At 37.9% G+C, this 18,990-nt stretch overlaps 1 protein-coding gene across 3 annotated transcripts; it reads left to right on the forward strand.

Annotated features, from left to right (window-relative positions):
* Window positions 1-1,665: 1,665 nt before the first annotated feature.
* Window positions 1,666-16,594, forward strand: msna (moesin a). Of its 3 annotated transcripts, none has more exons than XM_087799102.1 (15): window positions 1,727-1,780; window positions 2,171-2,218; window positions 2,379-2,462; window positions 2,530-2,625; window positions 3,714-3,836; window positions 4,791-4,942; window positions 5,023-5,106; window positions 5,182-5,328; window positions 6,360-6,456; window positions 7,953-8,116; window positions 8,265-8,395; window positions 8,508-8,668; window positions 10,405-10,497; window positions 12,578-12,736; window positions 16,392-16,594. In XM_087799102.1, exons 1-15 carry the CDS (start codon window positions 1,772-1,774, stop codon window positions 16,554-16,556), a joined length of 1,713 nt encoding a protein of 570 aa, XP_087655228.1. In that variant the 5' UTR covers window positions 1,727-1,771; the 3' UTR covers window positions 16,557-16,594. The 3 variants fall into 3 exon arrangements, with proteins under 3 accessions (XP_087655227.1, XP_087655228.1, XP_087655226.1); XM_087799100.1 differs by having other exon boundaries at window positions 1,728-1,780; window positions 12,503-12,736; XM_087799101.1 differs by lacking the exon at window positions 2,171-2,218 and having other exon boundaries at window positions 1,666-1,780; window positions 12,503-12,736.
* The last annotated feature ends 2,396 nt before the right edge of the window (window positions 16,595-18,990 follow it).

An 18,990-nucleotide genomic window follows, 5' to 3' on the forward strand; every position in this document is an offset into this window, starting at 1 on the left:
TTTGAGGTATCCTTTTTGTTGTCTCTGGGTCAAAGGTGAACAACCTTCATGGCTTCCAGAAATACCTCTCTGGCAGTGCAGTGTCTTGAAGAAATTAAAGCCTGGATGGCCCTCAACTTTTTCCATTTTAATGAAAGGAAGACTGAAGTCATGGTTTCTGCTGATTTTGGCCCCTTGGCTCATTTTATGAAGCGTATAATTTCTAACCTGGGTTTTAAGATGGACAGTGATTTTAGATTGGACAAGAAGGTAGGACCAGTTGTGAAGTCCAGCTTTTTGAACCTGAGGCGGCTGGCAAAGGTAAAGCACTTTTTCTAATCCGTGCCTTTATCACAACCTGGCTGGATTACTGTCAGACATTTTATTTTGGAGTCGGCCAGTTGGCCCTCGCACGTGTCCAGCCAGTGCAAAATTCTGCAGCTCGGCTCATAACTGGGACACGTAAGAGAGTTCACATAACTCCTGTCCTGGCCTCCCTCCCTCCTGTGCACTTCAGAATTCATTTCAAGATTCTTTCATTTGTTTTTAAATCTTTAAATGGCCTCGCCCCGTCTTACCTCTCGGAGCTGCTCCACCGCCACGCTCCTGCACGCTGCCTCGGGTCGGCTGATCCACTGCTCCTAGCGGTGCCGAGATCCAAGAGGAAACTCAGACGGGACAGAGCTTTCTCTGTTGCTGCGCCCCGGCTCTGGAACAACCTGCCCATGAGTGTCAGGGAAGCCTCCTCACTGTCCATTTTTAAATCTCGTCTCAAAACACACTTGTATTCCCTGGCTTTTAACACAGCATTAGAAACGTAGCTGTTTTTAGCGCTTTTAATTAGTTTTATTTGATATTGTTTTATCTTTGTGTGTTTGAACTGTGCTTCCTTAGCACTTTCATATCACTGTACAGCACTTTGTATCGACTGTTGTTGTTTTTAAAGTGCTTTATAAATAAAGTTGATTGATTGATTGATTGATGCAGTGGTTGAGGTCGTTCATCTTGACCCAGAGGCAACATAATGGATACCAAAAACACATCTGTTTTTTGGCCTTCGGGTCAACCTGACCTTGAGATAACACAAGGGTTAGGGGTTACAACTATATGCTGTTGAATGTTAGGCAAACAGATGGATATATATATATAGTTATATAAAGTTATATATAGCTATATATAGTTAAATATATAGTTATAAAAAATTACAGCTTACTGTATTCATCAAAATAGCAGTTGCTAACTGTCTCTTCACACTATTAGCAGTACAGACGTTATGACACAAAGGTCTATGTGAAAACCTCTGGCATCTCCTTTACATAAATATTTTTATTTCCATTCATCATTAAGCCTCCTTGAGAGGTCCATGTTGCATTATATAAACTGGAGCTTCTCATCTTACCATAAAACGCAGTCTTTGCCGAAACGCGATAGTGTCACAAATTGGTAAAACTACATCTTTTTGATGAAGCTGTTATTATTTTTGAATGGGCCGCTGTTCAGTCCAAATTGTTTAAAGCTCTGATCTGGTAGAATTTCCAGATTGGAAGATATTTTTTTAGTAGAAAACCAAATGAAAATGAAAACAGTAACCACATAAGTGGGCGTAGAAGAGTAGAAACTTTAGCCGTGAACTGCTGTGGGATTAAAGGCACCAAAACAATGGTCCATTTTCAATCCATCCTAATCTGTGTTGGTATTGCAAGCAGTTTCATATGACCGAGCAGAGAAAGGAACTACTACAAGCAACTCTCGGAGCAAGTCTTTTTCTCAGCTGCTGAGTAGAAAAACACAAATGTCAACTGTAAGTATCAACTATTTATTGTTAACATCTTGAATTTCATTGAATCTGACATCTGGCTGAGAATGTTTTCCGCTGCTGAAGAAATTTGTGATTTGTAGACAATCCACAAGAACTGAAAAGGGAAGTAAATATGCGAGTAGGTTTTGCTGTTTAGATCAGCAAACACTGCTTTTGATTGTTCTTAATCTCATAGTTAAATAATCCAACAGCTCCCCTTTAATGTTGTGTGATTTTACTGAATACATTTTTTCCAATGTAGATGTTTTGTTTGGCAAAACTGGCTAGAACAGTTTGAACCCGCTTCACTGACATTTTATGCTTCATAGTGTTAACCCCTTATACTCAATCAAGTCTGATATCCTCACTCTGGGCTTCGTTTCTCGATTGTAGTCGCCACCAACTACTTGTGATTGGATGCTGCTGGTTGAACAGAAGAATGTAAGAAACACTCTTTCTTTTGTTGGATATTTTTGTGTCGAAGCGCCAAGATGCAAACAAGTATTTACCAGTCCTGTTGATTCTATCTCAAATGACGCAGATGTTCACCCAGAGGCAATGTTTCGCTCTTGCATTTAAGCCTTGGTATTTTTCCTGGCAGATAAATGTTCGGGTTACGACCATGGATGCTGAGCTGGAGTTTGCCATCCTGCCCAGCACGACTGGCAAACAGCTCTTTGATCAGGTACACCGTGCAAGAGAACCACAGTCATCCGTAAAACTGGTTGACGCTGTGCTGTGATTCCTTTCAGATTGTGAAAACTATTGGACTGAGGGAAACCTGGTTCTTTGGTCTCCAGTACCAGGACAGCAAAGGTTTCTCCACGTGGCTCAAGCTGACTAAGAGGGTGAGTAAAACGTAAGAGTGCAATGTAAATTTACTTGCAGTTTAAATCCAATCAATTCCAGTAAGGTTCACCATGTCTTATTATTATATTATATTATTTAATTCTCAACACATTGGTATTTTATACAATCCTTTTTTTGTACTTCTGAAGTGCTGTTGGTCAAATCCTGCCCACCAACCTATTCTATATAATCTTATCTCCAAATTTACTAAACCTGCCGTTTTTTTTTAACATTGATTTTCCATCTGGATCTTCTTCAATGAGTTCAAAGCATTAGATACAAACAAGGTCAATTAGGTAAACACATAATTTTACGTTTTTCCATACAAATATAAAACTTTTGTTGAAGCATTTAACTAATTGTGTTGCTTATACAAATGGATATAACAGTAAAGCAACTAAAACAATGAGAAATGATATTCATTTCTCTGCAACCAATTGTCCAATAAGGAGATCAGCTTTCGTCCAATCAGCTTTTCAAATCCCTTTTCCATTTTATTGATATTCTACTTTTTGTTTTGTTCCAGTTTTTATCAAAGACCCTTGCATGTCTGAGTAGCATAAAATGTTGTCATACTGTATTTAATTTTCGGCTTTTGGAGTCTGCAATTAAAAAATCCTCTGTTCAAAGAGATTTGTTAGACGTTTTCAAGTAGCCATCTGGTCTACATGTGTATTGTTAATTTGGAAATGGCAAAGAACCAGATGGCTCCGGAGAATATTTGTGGCTTCGGTGGGAGCGCGGGTGAGGCGTTCTCTTGGGAGATGCTCAACTCTTTAACATCAAAATTGGACGTCGTGTTCAGCAAGCATGTGACATCAGTGTGCCTTTTCCCTAGAGGATATTTGTGAAGAATAGTCTATATTTGGAGGCCGTTGTTCTCATCAGGTGTTGCTAGAACAACAAGTCATAACTTCCACCAAATACGGAAAAAAAACACATGCCAATTATTTATTTATTTGAGTTTTAGCTGGTCTTTATAACCATATAAACATACCTTTGGTGAGGGATTTTTACTTTGACGACTCATTTAAGCTAATGAGCAACCATTCCTCCAACCATCCCTCGGCTGTGGGGGGGATCTCAGGTGACTGCGCAAGACGTGAAGAGAGACAATCCTCTGTTGATCAAGTTCAGGGCCAAGTTCTACCCCGAGGATGTCGCCGAAGAACTCATCCAGGAGGCGACGCAACGACTCTTCTTCCTACAGGTTTGACACACGAACCATTTGACCTCTATTTCATACATGAAAGTTGATGCTTTCAGTTTTCATTCCTTGATCATGTGTATATATGCCAAGATTTATGCCAACAACATACCACAATAAATCTGGTTCACTTTCTCAATACTCAAGTATGGTAAAAAAAAACGTTGGAATTGTTTTGAACCAAAAATAAAACATATAGTTGATAATGCTATAGCAAAATGTACTTAGTAGTAAATTATACAATAATTCCAAACCACCATAAACCCAGAATGAACCCATTTACTTTTCAATTATATACAATTTCCTAAAATACCTTTTTTAAATATGTTCATCGTTTTAAACAGACATGATGATACCTAACTTCCTAAGTGAAGGTAAAGATTATATTTCATAATATATTGAATAATAATATTGTAAAACTGGTATCTTAACTTGATCATATTAATGATAAACTGTTGTTCATTTTAATTGCAATAATATTTTATGAGAGACTCCATTCGTCCTGCACATGTCTTTGATCTATGTTCTTTATCTTTATACTTAGATTGTGTAATCTTGTTCTTTCTCTTTATTTCTCTTGTTCTTGTTCTTATTTTTATTTTTATTTTTATGAATAATTGCTGTATTGCTGTGTCTAATTGGAAAAAAAACTGATCCCTGAGGGATCAATAAAGTTCTGTATGATAACCAAAAAAAAAGATTAATATCTGACATTTGAAATTGAAGTTTTGAAGTTTAAGTGTGCGGATTCAATACAAAAAATTAAAAAAATAAAAACAGGATCTAACAACCTCTGAGGCTTCGAAAATAACTCCCTTGCCATGAACACTCTAACAAAGGGATTGCACTCACATAAAAAAATAAATCCCAGTGAATAAGCCCAGAATCCCTCCTAGGGACTAAGGCTGTCTTCTACACAAATAAAACCCGGAGACATGGAGTGTTAATGTGTTTTAGGTGAAAGAGAGCATCCTAAACGATGACATTTACTGCCCACCTGAGACTGCGGTGCTGCTGGCCTCTTATGCAGTCCAGGTCAAACATGGAGAATACAAGGACGGCTACCACGTTCCAGGATACCTGGCTAAAGAGAAGCTGCTGCCTCAAAGGTTCCATTTCAGCACATAGCAAAAAAAGAAAAAGTTTTTATCATCAGAATTCCCACTGAAGTGTCGTTTCATAAAACCAGGGTTTTAGAGCAGCACAAGCTGAATAAGGATGAGTGGGAGGAAAGAATCCAGGTGTGGCATCAAGAGCACAAGGGAATACTGAGGTACTCAAGAGTTGGAACCAGAACTTCAGATAAACTTTCCTGCACACTGACTGTGTATTTGATCTGGTGCAATAGGGAGGATGCCATGGTGGAGTACCTGAAGATAGCTCAGGATCTGGAGATGTACGGAGTCAATTACTTCAGCATCAAAAACAAGAAAGGATCGGAGCTGTGGTTGGGGATCGACGCTCTGGGCCTGAATATCTATGAGAAAACGGACAAGTAGGTCACAAAGGGAATTTGACAGGGTGTGACGACAGCTCATGTCGCTGGGTTGACACTGACCATCAGTCCAAAACCACTGATGGATTTACACTCATGAATCTGCAGAATGTTTTTTTGATTATTTCAATTTCTATATTTTAAAGATGCAACAGGAAAAATTGGATCAAATTGCAAGTCATTAGATTGTGTTACATGATGATTGGGCTCTGCTCCCTTATATACTAGGAGTTATTTCGTCCCAAGGACAAATACAACAACAAAATTCTCCAATCCTACAAACTTTCAAATGAAGATAGAAGTCCAAATTATCGTCGTGGGATTTGACTCTTTTGAAGCTTTCATAATTTTTTCGTCACAGAGCAGAGGGCTTTGAGGTTTGAGGCGTTGGTGAAAAATCTTTGGACTAAGATAATTAAAACTGTGACCTAGATATAACAGATTTTAGACAGACATGTAAACTCTGTCTTTCCCACTTGTACAAGTAGAACGTGTGACTTTAAACCAGATTACTGATGACTATTCTTGGTTTAAGTGAAAGCTTTAAGTCAGATTCCTAACTTGACAATAACAATTTATTAATACATCTACAGGAAATGGACTCTCTAAATTTAGATTTTATGAAATTTTATTTTACACAATAGTACCCTGTTAAGTTTTGAATTGATCGAGCAATTCATCCAAAATAATAAGTAACCCTAGTTCACAGGGCAAGACTTTAGCCTGCAACAGTCAAGTGAGCCTTTTCCCGGGCCTCCTGATTCCCACTACAGCCAAAGCATGTGTTGAATTGTTAATTGGATGAGATTAGTTGCGTAAAGTCCGTAGCAACTCTGGCTGATTGTTCTTCTATTTTTAGCAGTCAAAGGGGTGGCTTGTTAGAAAATGTTGTTTTCAGCCAACAAGTTTAAACCAGATCGAGTAGGTCCTAGGCAGGTTTGAGGCCCAGAACCCGCTAGACTGGATAGACTATCATTGTTTGGATTTAAGTGTTTGACAATTCATTGCCGATCTTCCAATATCTCTGACAGGTTGACACCCAAAATCGGATTTCCATGGAGCGAAATAAGAAACATCTCCTTCAACGATAAGAAGTTTGTCATCAAACCCATTGATAAGAAATCCCCGGTATGCATTCGACAACACACAATCCTACATTTGTCTGTCCACTGACGTAGCAACACAGTCCAACAATTGTGGAGGAAATGCCGAATCATTTTATCGTGCAGCCTGATTCCATTTGGCTTTGATTAAAGACACGGATACTTGTGTGATTAATTACCCGCCCTTTCTGGAGCGCTTAGAGCTGAATGCATGAATATTTCATGGGTGAAGCGTATTCGGAAATACAAACAAGATTCCAAGGAGACGTTAACTGGTGTTTATTACGTCTCATGTAAACAGGTGTCAAACATTCGCCTTGTTAGCGCGGAAATTCCCGGTTCAACAAACCATTGGATGTGTGTAAGCTCAGCTAAGATGCTATCTCAGACCCAGGGAAATTAATTAAACCAATTTTTGACTCTACTTCCGTAGATCTCTCAAGGTGTTTCGGATTGGTTTGAATCCTCGAAACATGTATTTCTTGAGGCCGTTTGGATTCTGGTGGTAGATAATATTATGTTTTCTAATGAGTAGCAGAATTAATTAAAAGCTAGCGGAGATACTCTTTAGGAGCAGTTGGTCAGGCTTTGCAACGATTGAGCCTTCACCCTTCAGTGGCTGGGAAAATTGAAAAAGAAGATCAAAACTTCAGCCTTCAAATGATGAGAGTATCAAAGGCAAATCCAGAATCAAATTGGACTTGATGTCGCTCTCGTTGCTGGACAACGTCAGACTCTATTAGTGTGGCTTGAGTTGGATAATTTAAGACCTGCATCATTCCCAGTACTCCAAAAGCAAACTGACTATTGAAAGGTCATCTGCAGGGTGAATTAATGAAGTTTGGAACCAAAACAAGTTGATATATCAAGCCAATCAGCCTCAGGATAAAACTATTGGTAATAGAAAATGTTCCGAACACTACTTTGTGCAAACAACTATTACATTTTAAAAGAGGGCTTCAATCGTTTATTTCGTACGACGTTGTTTTTCACTGTTTTACGTTGGATTCAACGACTCCCTGCCGATAAATGCAGTTGCTTTTATCAGGATCTGTTTTTTATTATTATTATTTGTCTTATAAAACTATTCTATAACAAAAGATGTCCATACTTTATTTTGAAGACTCATTTTGTTGGCTTAAGTTAAATCAAATTTCCTAACTTGGAAGAAATTACGCTAAAAGTTGTTTTTGTTTTTTTTCTGATCTGTGTTGCAACAACAACAATTACTTGAATTCGCAAAACAAACACACACTGTGAAACAAATTGACCACAAACACAAAACTCTTGAAAGAACATTTAAATGAACTGTTTCGTGACTTCCCAGCAACAAAGACATTGACTATAATAATATTTTAAACCTTAAAAATCACCTTAAGCTAGAACAATGGATACACTCTTGATAGCAAATAGTCCACCATAGTCATATTTATTTTCAATTCCTCATGCTGTGTAAAAGAAAGTAAAGACCTGGATAAAAGAGAACTTACAACACATATTTACTCTGTTTGTTTGTTAAAGGACTTTGTTTTCTACGTTCCCCGCCTTCGCATCAACAAACGAATCCTGGCATTGTGCATGGGCAACCATGACCTGTACATGCGCAGACGCAAACCGGACACCATTGAGGTGCAGCAGATGAAGGCCCAGGCCAGGGAGGAGAAGAACAAGAGGCAGATGGAGAGGTGAGGTTGCAACAGGAGATGAAGAAGACTTCAACTTTTACAGTTCAGTGTGTTCCCTCTACTTTGCAGACAAAGAGCTGTCAGTGAATATGTTTTTTTTTCTCCCCCCCACTCTCCAATGTGTATTTATGCACAATTCTCCTGTCAGGGCGCTGCTCGAGAGTGAGAAAAAAAAGCGTCAAAATGCGGAGAAGGAAACCGAGAAGATTGCTCGCGAGACCATGGAGCTGATGGAGAGATTGAGACAGATCGAGGAGCAGACAAAAAGAGCCCAAGACGGTTTGACAACTTTCTGAACACAAACGCATCGCAGTGTCTGTGAAGAAGATTAAGAGAATAGCTCGGGTGTATTTAAAAAATCTCTTTATTGAGGACGTGTTTGTGTTGTCAGAGTTGGAGGAGCAGACTCGCAGGGCTCTGGAGTTGGAGAAGGAGAGGACCATTGCACAGGAGGAGGCTGAGAACCTGGATAAGGACCGTAGAGCCGCCGTGGAGGCTAAAGCGGCACTTATAAAGCGCTCCCAGAGCCAGATGAAGAGCCAAGAGAGCCTGGTGAACGCACGTGAACATAGTTGATATTGCTGTCCTTTACTTCAACTTTATTCAATAGATTATGTCTATGAACGCTTGAGACTGTTGTTGCTAACAAATAACAATTACTGACGACTGAAGATCCCTGGATTTTTCAGCTTAATTGTCGCCAAAAGCCAGAAACAATCCAATAGATTTAAAATGGTGAAATGAAATAGAAAACCTTATCAAAACTATTTGCTTATTGAGGAACCACTAATAGGAGAAAGAAAAAAACTTCTTTAGATCTTTAAAACAGATTTTAATTACTCTTTTTTATTGTGAGAGGTTAACACGAGACAAACAAGTTCTGTGATTTCCTTTCGGTTTTATTGTGTTGACTGTTCAGCAATGGAGCGATTCATTGACTTTTACTTCAAGCTCGGCCTGAATTACAAGGAAAAATGATGGGATCTTGAGAGAAGACATAAGAATTGCATAAGTGAGGAACACCTAAGGCGGATAATACCCAGCGAGCAGGAGGACAAGTTAATCGCGAAGCCTTTTCCGACTTCTTATTTGGATCTTCGCACTACTCTACAGGCTCTGAGCAGCCAAATAACAAGATCCTTAGATGAGGTTTTGCTAAAAGGAGAAGTCAACTTCTCAAGATGACATTTAACATCTCAAGATATATTTTTTAACTTCTTAAGAATGTTTTTAAATTCTTAATATCGTTTTCAATTTCTCAAGATCTCTTTTTTTTTACTTATGGAGAAATTGTTTAACTTCTCGAGATATTCTTTAATTTCCCGAGATCTTTTTTCACTTCCTCAATATCTTTTTTTTAACTCCTTGAGACCTTTTTTTAATTCTCAATATCTTTTTTTCAACATGTCAAGATCTTTTTTAACGCCTGGAGATCTTTTTTTTAATTTCTCAATATCTTTTTTCACTTCTCAATTAATTTTTTAACGCCTGGAGTTCTTTATTTAAATTTCTCAATATCATTTTACTTCTCGAGATCTTCTTTAATATCTTGAGATATTTTGTTACTCCTCAATATCTTTTTAATTTCCTGGAGATCTTTTTTTTACTTCTCAGTTTCTTTTTCAATTTCTCAAACTAAACTTCTATGGATCTTTTTTATCTTCTCTAACTTCTTTAATTTCTGAAGATCTTTTTTCACTTCTCAATATATTTTTTAACGCCTGGAGATCCTTTTTTAACTTCTCAAAATATTTTAAATTTTCTTCCGTGTCCTCCTGTGGGCTCCGTAGCATTTCAATCCATAACACAATGACAAAAAATAAATAAATAAAAAGAAGAAGATAAAAAAAAGATTAAGAATTATTCACATCACACTCATTAAAGTTTATTTTAAACATGTTAAAAACAGTAAAGAAAGTCAATAAAATAGAATAAAGATATTAAATCAGAAGTAAGTAAAGCAAAGTTCACCTAAAAAACCCAAAGAACCGGGTACATGAACTTTTTCTTCACCCAGAAGGTTAAGCTCAGTCTAATGATGCATAAGTAAAAGTTCTGACTCACTAATGCCATCTAATGAGTTGATATAGTAGTAATCTGCTAATATAAGATCTTCCTCCTGGGCTCAGCTTCTGTGTGCCTTTTGCTGGTTTATTAAAACAGTTTAAGTGTATATGCAGCCGTGCACACGGCCACACACACATTCACACATCGAGGCATCAGAGCACGTCGACCTCAGATCAGGAACATACTTAATTCTTTTCCCATTTGTGTGCGCATGTGTACAGGCCACTGAGCTGGCAGAGCTTACCTCAGTGATCTCGCAGCTGGAAGACGCCAAGAAGAAAAAGGACGAGGAGGCAAAGAGATGGCAGAAAAGGGTGAGAATGAATGAAAGTGACCCGAGACTGACAAAGGATGAATCAAACATGAGCAAGGAGAGATACTTCACGATGGACTTGGGCGAGTATATCAGGAGACTTTCAGAGTCTTACATGGGTTTTACGCTGCGATTACATTTGACATGTGATACATCCCAATGAGTGACATGATAGTTGGGACTTGGCTGACAAAAAAAGTTCCACATTCTGAAGTTCTGCCTTTGTTTTTCTCGCACCAACACAGTTGTAAGCCCATTAATGCCACTTGCATTAATAATGACTTCATCTCCAAGGAGACTTTGACTTTATGAGGCACCTGGGACACATTTAATATTCTGGTTGTCATGCTCTCTCTGGCATGCTTGAAGTCAGTGCTGGCTGAGAACCAAACCGTTCACACTTACAATCAAGCAAAGATATTTATCAAGATAAGATATTTACAGAAGACATTTTTACAACAAGAGCAGCAAATTAAAAACATTAAATGCAACTAAATTATTATTTCTTAATTCATAGTGATAATTACGTTTTAATAAATCAATAAATTAATAGAAAAACATTAATAAATCCAATTAATATTCCCATATTACTTTTAATTTTTTTAATATCATTTTTATTATACTTTGGTTGTCACGTGATGTAAATCTTCCTAACTATTTTGAACGATTCCCTTTGGTTTTTGGGAAGATGAACAAAATACATTTTTGAAAAAAATAGTTTTCAATGATGGTGTAAAATATAGAATTTTAAGTTGGCCCACAGGCCACGACTTTGAGGTCCATTTTATGTGTTGCATTGTTGTGTCAAAAATAAACAAAAAATGTAAATCAATCAGATTATAACAGACTTTTATTTTTGATTCCTTCTGAACCTTAAGCTTCAGTTTAATTGCCTTGGCCTCCAAGATGAAATTCCGTGGCCCTTCATTTGATGTCTACGTGTTCAAAAATTTCAGATGGGAACGAATAAAGACTATAAATGAAAATGTTTACATTTAAACATACTGCATAAATGATTATATATTTAGGATGTAACATATTTTAAAGTAAAACCACAACCAAAATACACATAATATTTAATATTAAAATGAAAAAAGCTGAACAACCCTCCAGCCTGGGGCCATGACAAGAATATACCTTTTGTGGCCACTTGACTTCAAGAATGCTTTTTTTTTTTATTAAAAAAAACACTTCATGTTCCAGTTTCTTTCAGGATCAACTTTAAAATTCTGGTTCTTACTTTCAGAGCTATTCATGGTCAGACTCCTCCTTACATCACTGATCTGATCCAGCCTTACACCCCAGCTCGGGCTCTGAGGTCTGTGGATCAGAATCTACTGATGGTTCCACGCACACAGCTCAGGACCAGAGGATAGAAATCCTTCCAGACTGTTTCTCCTAAGCTTTGGAACAATCTTCCTCTCTCTTTGCGCTTGATGGATCTACTGACTCATTCAAGAAACATCTTAAGATGTTTTATTTGTTCAGGCTTTTCCTTGATTTTCTGGAACTCCTGTTGTGTTCTCAGTTTTATCTTGACCTTGAAGTATATACTTTATAGAATATTGTTTTGATTGTTTAAGCGCTTTGTGACCCTGGTCTGGAAAAGCGCTATATAAATAAAAATTACTTACTTACATGTTCTAAATCAAGGGTTTCTAACTAAATCCCAATAGGGGGCGACACTCCTTTAGCCATCTACATGTTTAATAACTAAACTATCCGTGACAGAAACTACGATTATGATAGTTATTTTCTATTCTTGGTGTTATTGGAAGTATAATTGTTGAAATCGATAAGCTATGTTGCTATTCTTATCAATTATATTTTATTAGGTCACCATATCAACATGAATATTAACCCACAGGTCATCAGTTTGACACGTGCCTACTAAATAAACTGCTTTATTTCTGCATCAATCTCACATTCCTCCGTTGAGAACGACGCTCCCTGCACTTGGAAATCTTTAACCAGGACATTTGATTGCAAGTTGTGTGTGTTGACAGGCCACGTTGGTGGAAGCCGATCTGGAGCGAACCAAAGAGGAACTGAAGACTAAACTCATGGGTGTCCACATCCAGGATTCAGTCCACTCTCATATGCACGATCACGACGAGACGGATGAGAGCAGTGCCGAGGCAAGTGCCGAGCTGACGTCTCCCGGGATGGTCCGGGACAGGAGCGAGGAGGAGAGAGTGACGGAGGCCCACAAGAATCAGAGACTGCAGAAAAACCTGAAGGTAGGATTCATAAATGACGATTTCATTCAGCTATTCAAACGCTAAAGAGTATTTATATCCGCTTACGTTCATAAATAAGATCTATAAATGGAATAAATAAAAGAGTCTGTGTCTGTTGCTGGATCACCAGAGCAGGAAGAGAAAAGCAGTAAACTCACTGGCACCACTCGATTTATTGTCTTTTGACAGTCAAGCATTGCTGTAGCAATCTCATGATTTTTCTCCATGGCACCACGAGGATAGTGTTTTAGAGGACATCATTCATAGCTGCTCTCAAATGATATTATCTGACTACAGCTGCTTCATTATCTGTGGTTTCCTCGTCTGGAAAACTGAAGCAAACACAAACACTTGTTTTTCAAACAATCAAAGCAAGGTATCTTTGAGCACTTTGAGGTTTTAGAAGAATATAAAGTTGACTTCATCTTCATCCATGCGGAATCGTCGTGACTCAGAAACAAACTTTTCGAATTGCTTTGCAGAGTTTTACAAGTTTGGATTTGTAGCATGCTGCACGGAATTGCTCCGCTGCTCGCTCAGTCGTGTATCTGTGTGGAGGCATGTTTTTTCCCCTGCGTATGAATCCCTCTTAGACTCACAATTGATTTTTTTGTCTGTTATTCATCTTCCATTTCAACCCCAAAAACCTGTTTGATAAAACAGAATTCTAAGAGAAAGTCTTGTCAAACCTACCTGGCTATGAAGTAGAATATTTTATTTTCTCTCACTCTTTCTTTCTGGCTCCTCCGGCAGTGTAAAACAATGTTGACCTTTAACAACGATTCCGCCTTGATTATCAGGGTAATCTAAGATTCTACGATCCATTTGGGGGCAGAAAGAATCGTGTCAACAGGAAAAGGGCTTCATTCTAACCGAGAGATAGAAAAACTCTTCAGACTCGTCGTCTCTTTCTATCATATATCTGGATAAGAAGAGTGACTCTTTATTAACTCTACGAATCAGATTCCTTCCAATTACATGATGACTGTCAGACTCTGTGTCACATGTGTAGCTTTTTTAAGCCGTCTTCCTCCTCGCTGCCATTTCCGCTTTGATGGGATTGTTGTGATTTTAAACCAATTTCAATTTGAGATGTTGATGTACTTCCTGTTGTTGTTATCCGTGCCCATGAATCCATCCTTTTATTCATGTTTATTTGGGTTAAAGCGTCACTGTCACGCTCTCAAATAAGCATAAACAATGCTTACCTTTCGGCAAAATTGAGACGCTGAAGTGAACCTAAATTTGATATCGGCTTGTGAAAGAGAAAATAATACAAATATGGCCATGAGTGTGAGATGAAAATGACTCTGGCTAAGAAAAAAAACCTTGCGAAAAAAGTGGATAATTCAAAGGATTAATTTACAGCAAAGAGTTGTCTTTCTTCTTCTTTAAAACTTCTCTGGATCAATGTGACCCGAAGGCCTGGAAACAAATGTGTTTGAGGTATCCCTTGTATTGCTTCTCGATCAAGGTGAACGGCCTCCACTACTGCATATGTGGAAGTCAGGGCGGTCCTTCACCTTGAACCAGAGACAACACAACTTTAAAAAGCACTGAGACCACACATACATCCATCAAGAAGTAAATTCCACAGGAAATACAAACAAATGTACTGTAAACTTGGCAAATAAATGAATAACAGGCTTCCTCACCAAGACTCAAACTTCATGGTCAGGGTCTGGGTCTGGGTTAACCACTGCGTCACGAGTGAAGCCTGCAGCATTCCAAGGTCCTAAATCTCTACTCAGTATGTGAGGCACCGAAAGCCAAGCAAGTAAATGAAAGAACCTTCAAAAAACGTTTTAAATCCAGATGTAAGTACAGAGAACTTAGATGAGTTAATTTCTGGGTTTGTGAAGTCAGAAATCGAAATAGCGTAACTGCCGCAATTCCTTTGGGAGTATGTAATGATTCCAATGCTTAAATAAAAAAAGAAAACACAGGCTATAACAAGAACTTTCTACAGCGATATCACGTACTTGCCCTAGTGTTTGATTGACAGCGGCGCCATGTAAAAAGCACTTTTATTAGGTGCGATTTTTCTCACATACAGTCGAGTTTGCCCAAGCTTAATCGGAGCATGATTAATTCACCAACAACCCCTCTTAAAACTCTTTTAACGTGCTTGTATTTGGACTTTTGTTTATTTTATTACGGCCCAAATCCTTTGTGTAGTATTGTTGAGGCAAATATTGCTATAGGCAGGTCTAAACATTATTGTGTTAAAATCAATTTCATTGACTAAAATCAAGGGTCATTTTTCTGACATGAAAAGTACTTACTACACCTTCTGATTTGGGGATTTCTCAAACTGACTCAAGAGACACATACTGATTGTTACTGAAGACAACAAATACCACATGAGTGATTTTAACATCTGTTGCATGTTTAATCTCACAGATATTGCTTGTGTCTTTCCTCTAACAAGCAAGAATGTTGGCAGATGTACCTCAATGTGCTTCATATTGAATTACTTGACAGTGACTTACTGAGGCTTATATTTCCCAGCTTCTTCCTCAGAATCCCTTCTTCCTGTTTTCCTTCTGGTAAATAATGTAAGACAAGCGATTGAACAGAAATTTAGAGAGAAATTATTGAAAATACAAAAACAATTAAATGTTGTGCTTATTTTTAACAACCGGTCACAGGTGCTCTGTTTTATAGGCCTAAATTTATGATCTTGTCCCTCCATATAAAAGTATTTAAAAACCCAGGTAGAGGAAAACAACAGTGAGAGCTGATCATAATTGTCTATTAATATTTTTGAAATAAAGTTTACTGCAATGCTCAATTTGGACCTTACATCCATTTAAAAGTCTCGGAAATTAGCATAACTTACTTTTACCAATCGTTGTAAAAACAAAATTCTCTCCGTGCAAACTGAGGAAAATGGTTTTAATTTGTATGAAATTCAGACTTAATGCCACTTATATATTCTGATTTACCATTGCGGTAATTTAATTTGTGGATATGAAAGCACCTCCAGTGTTGATTTAGAGTAGTTTGTTATATTTTCCATAAACACAAAGTGAAGATAATGAGTGACATTTCACCGAATAGTTTTCCTGCATCACAAACTCCATTAGTCTCGGGTTCTGTGCCGAATTTACCGGCTGTCGAACGGCATTTCTTTTTTTTTTATGTCCGAAGACAAAGCAGATGAATGTTGAAGAGGATCAGATGGTGGTCACATGGTGGACATTCCTGACGTGGATCATGCCGATAAGTTTTTATGTCTGGGTGCACCATTTGCATTCTCTTACACACAGATAAAAGTTATGACCGAGTTGCAAAGTTGGCAGCTTAATTGCCACCAAAAGCTCTCCTCCGCTGCAAACTAAGTGCCCTGCTCATAATTAACATTGTTGAGGCTGCATAATCGTTCGCATGTTTTTATTCAAGTCACATATCTCAGCTGGGATGAAGCCTATTATGAATGCTCTCTCTTTCCCATACAAAATGTGTACGATGCTGAAAGAGGAATGAGAAATGGATTTAATAACCGTGGACAATGCCATGTTTTCCGGATGGGATTGAGAAGGGGGGAGCGGGGTTGGGTGGGAGTGGAGGACTTGAGCCTCTTAAATTGTCTCAGGTAGGAGAATTTCATCTGCTGGGTATTTGTGTTTTTTTTATTTTGTCCTCACTCCAGCTCCTGTGCGACGAGCTGGCTGGAGCGGCAGACGAGAGCAAAAAGACCCCCAATGACCTCATCCACGCCGAGAACGTGAGGGCCGGCCGAGACAAATACAAGACCCTCCGTCAGATTCGCCAGGGCAACACAAAACAGCGCATTGATGAGTTCGAGTCCATGTGATGGCGGTCGTTTGTCTGCCGGACGCACGATGGATGATACAGATGATTGAATAAAACCGTCTGATTTGTGTGAAGATGAAATCATTGACCAACAAGATAATAGATTTAGCAGCAAAAATGTTCTTTGAAATATGTTTGCAAGAAGATCGCTTGCATTCATCTCAATTGTGCAAAGCGCTGTAGTTTGTAAAGAAAGTGATGATTGAATAAATAACATTATTGTATTTTCTTTTCCCTTTTTTTGCATTGTTTATTGGTATATAAACAGCACATTCATCTGGCTAGTCGTCTCACTGCGGCTAAAACTTTTGGTCAACTCATTGAAGGTTGATCTATATGACGCCTCTTTGCTCTAAAGAAAATCTGTGTTTTGACACAAATTAACTTAAACAACAGTTTATAAATGTATCCTTTCCCTTTACTCCACATTTTTTCTAGCATATACTGTATATCAGCTTTAATATGAAGCCTTTTTATATAATTCCAGATTAAATAACTTGTGTTGATAGCAACAAAAGCTGCTACAATACGTTTCCTTAAAGGATTTACAGCATAAATCCTTGTCTAAACGTTGCATTTTACCCAAAAGAGATATTTTCCCTTGACAAAACATCTTCTGGTTCTCCAATATATCCTCAGACAGATTGTCCAGCCATTAACTCCCTCATTAAAATAGGACATATTGTCACTGTTAAATTACAGAATGTTTCCAAAAAGGCCATGTGTACGCAATAGCTTTTAAAAATAATTTATCTGTGTTTTTATGAAGAAAAAAAACTAGTTTTGAATCTTTAGGGAAATGCTGGAGGAAATCATTAAAAGGTGTTGCTAATGCAAACGTATAGGAGGAACACTGCCAATGCAATTTACTTCTTTTGTGCAGCACCTTCTTTGCGTTCGGGCCACCGGGTCATCTTGACCCAGAGACAAGTTTTAAGGCTTCTTCATTTTCATTCGACAATTCATTAGAATTAAAGCTGTTCTTATGTTTAAGCTCATGGTTAGCTAGACCAACATCGACCAGGACCATTCACGAGTCTTATGAGATGGACGGTTTATTTCCAAGTACTAGTACCAGACATCCGTTTAAAACACTCCTATTAAAGACAAATACTGTTATTATCGACTGTTTAAGTGTTTTCAACTGTTAAAGCAATGTTCAACTTATTCGGTGTGGTTAAGGGTTAGTAAGCGTTAAACCAGCAACATGGTCCATGGGAGAAATGAAACATTCATGAGAAGAATTCAAATTTAATAAAAACCTAAAATTCATTCTTTTTTTTAGCTCTGGAATTCCTTAATCCAGACCAGGCATTGTTGATGATTGTACGAAAAGCTTTTTGGCGATTTCGTGCGGAGAGACTACCTCAATTCTACACGGAGCTTTGATTTTGGATACAGATCTAGAAGTGAGGGTTTTTGAATGATCCCCAAATATTTGAGAGCTCCAGCCAATGAAATATGTCACGCCCGTTATGCTTGCTGTTAGAAAAACACTAATAAGATCATTTTGAGCTTTAGAGAAAAAGCCGTAGCAAAACAAGAACTATTTATTTAGCAATTTAGAAATGGCCCAAAGATTAACCCCAGTGGGATCCCATTTGTTTTGTACATTCATTTTGCAGTTTATGCTTCTGGTATTTAACAATCGACGTTTATGAGTAAGTGTATTATTTACTTAAGGGTGTTGACTATTCAAAGGAGACCAAAGTATAAATTGTCATGTCTTTAAATTCAACAAAACTCAAACTATTATTTCAAATATCACCGCCTTTGATTTAAAAAGATTAATTACAGATTAATAAACATTGCTATGATAGCAGAGTACAGCCGATGATTAAAGCTGTTCTTAAAAAAGCAAGACAATAATTACTTTAACTATTTCTTCATTTTAAATCAGCAGCCTAAATGGAAATGATCGCCTAAAGGCTTTTATGTTCGCTCGTTTAGCGATGGACGTCATCTCATTAGCAGATAATAAGCTGTGATTGCTGTTTATCATCCAACGTCCATTTGTTTTCACAAGTTCTTGAGCCGCATTCAACTGACAATTAAAATATTTTCATCCCCAAACTGACATTTGTTGAAAATGGGTCTTCATCCAGAAAAGACAAATGATGTTTGCGACTATATGGCTTCATTAATTTGAAACGGCTTGTCTCTGTTATGGGATCATGCAAGGATGGATTCCATCACAGCTGGGGCCGGGGGGGGGAGACAAGGGATACCCTGGACAGGTCTGAGTTTCTCGTGTCATTTATAGTCTGTTGACAGTAAAAAATATATATATTTAAACATAATGAGAAGTACTTCGAAGGAATGCAACAGGTTAATTAAGAGAAGGCTTTGATATGTCCCAGCTATCTGGGGCAGGAGGTGGGGGACTCCCTGAACATGGCGACAGTCTATAATAACCAGTCTCAAGCATATATATC

This window comes from Callionymus lyra, chromosome 9 (genome assembly GCF_982586985.1).
Source record: "Callionymus lyra chromosome 9, fCalLyr1.hap1.1, whole genome shotgun sequence".
Lineage (NCBI taxonomy): Eukaryota > Metazoa > Chordata > Actinopteri > Syngnathiformes > Callionymidae > Callionymus > Callionymus lyra.

What these genes read in the sequence shown, in the direction of transcription:
- msna (XM_087799100.1), top strand. An exon ending in GCAAACAGCTCTTTGATCAG is followed by an intron (nt 2,463 to 2,529) that starts GTACACCGTGCA and finishes GATTCCTTTCAG; the next exon opens with ATTGTGAAAACTATTGGACT. An exon ending in AACAAGAGGCAGATGGAGAG is followed by an intron (nt 8,117 to 8,264) that starts GTGAGGTTGCAA and finishes TTCTCCTGTCAG; the next exon opens with GGCGCTGCTCGAGAGTGAGA.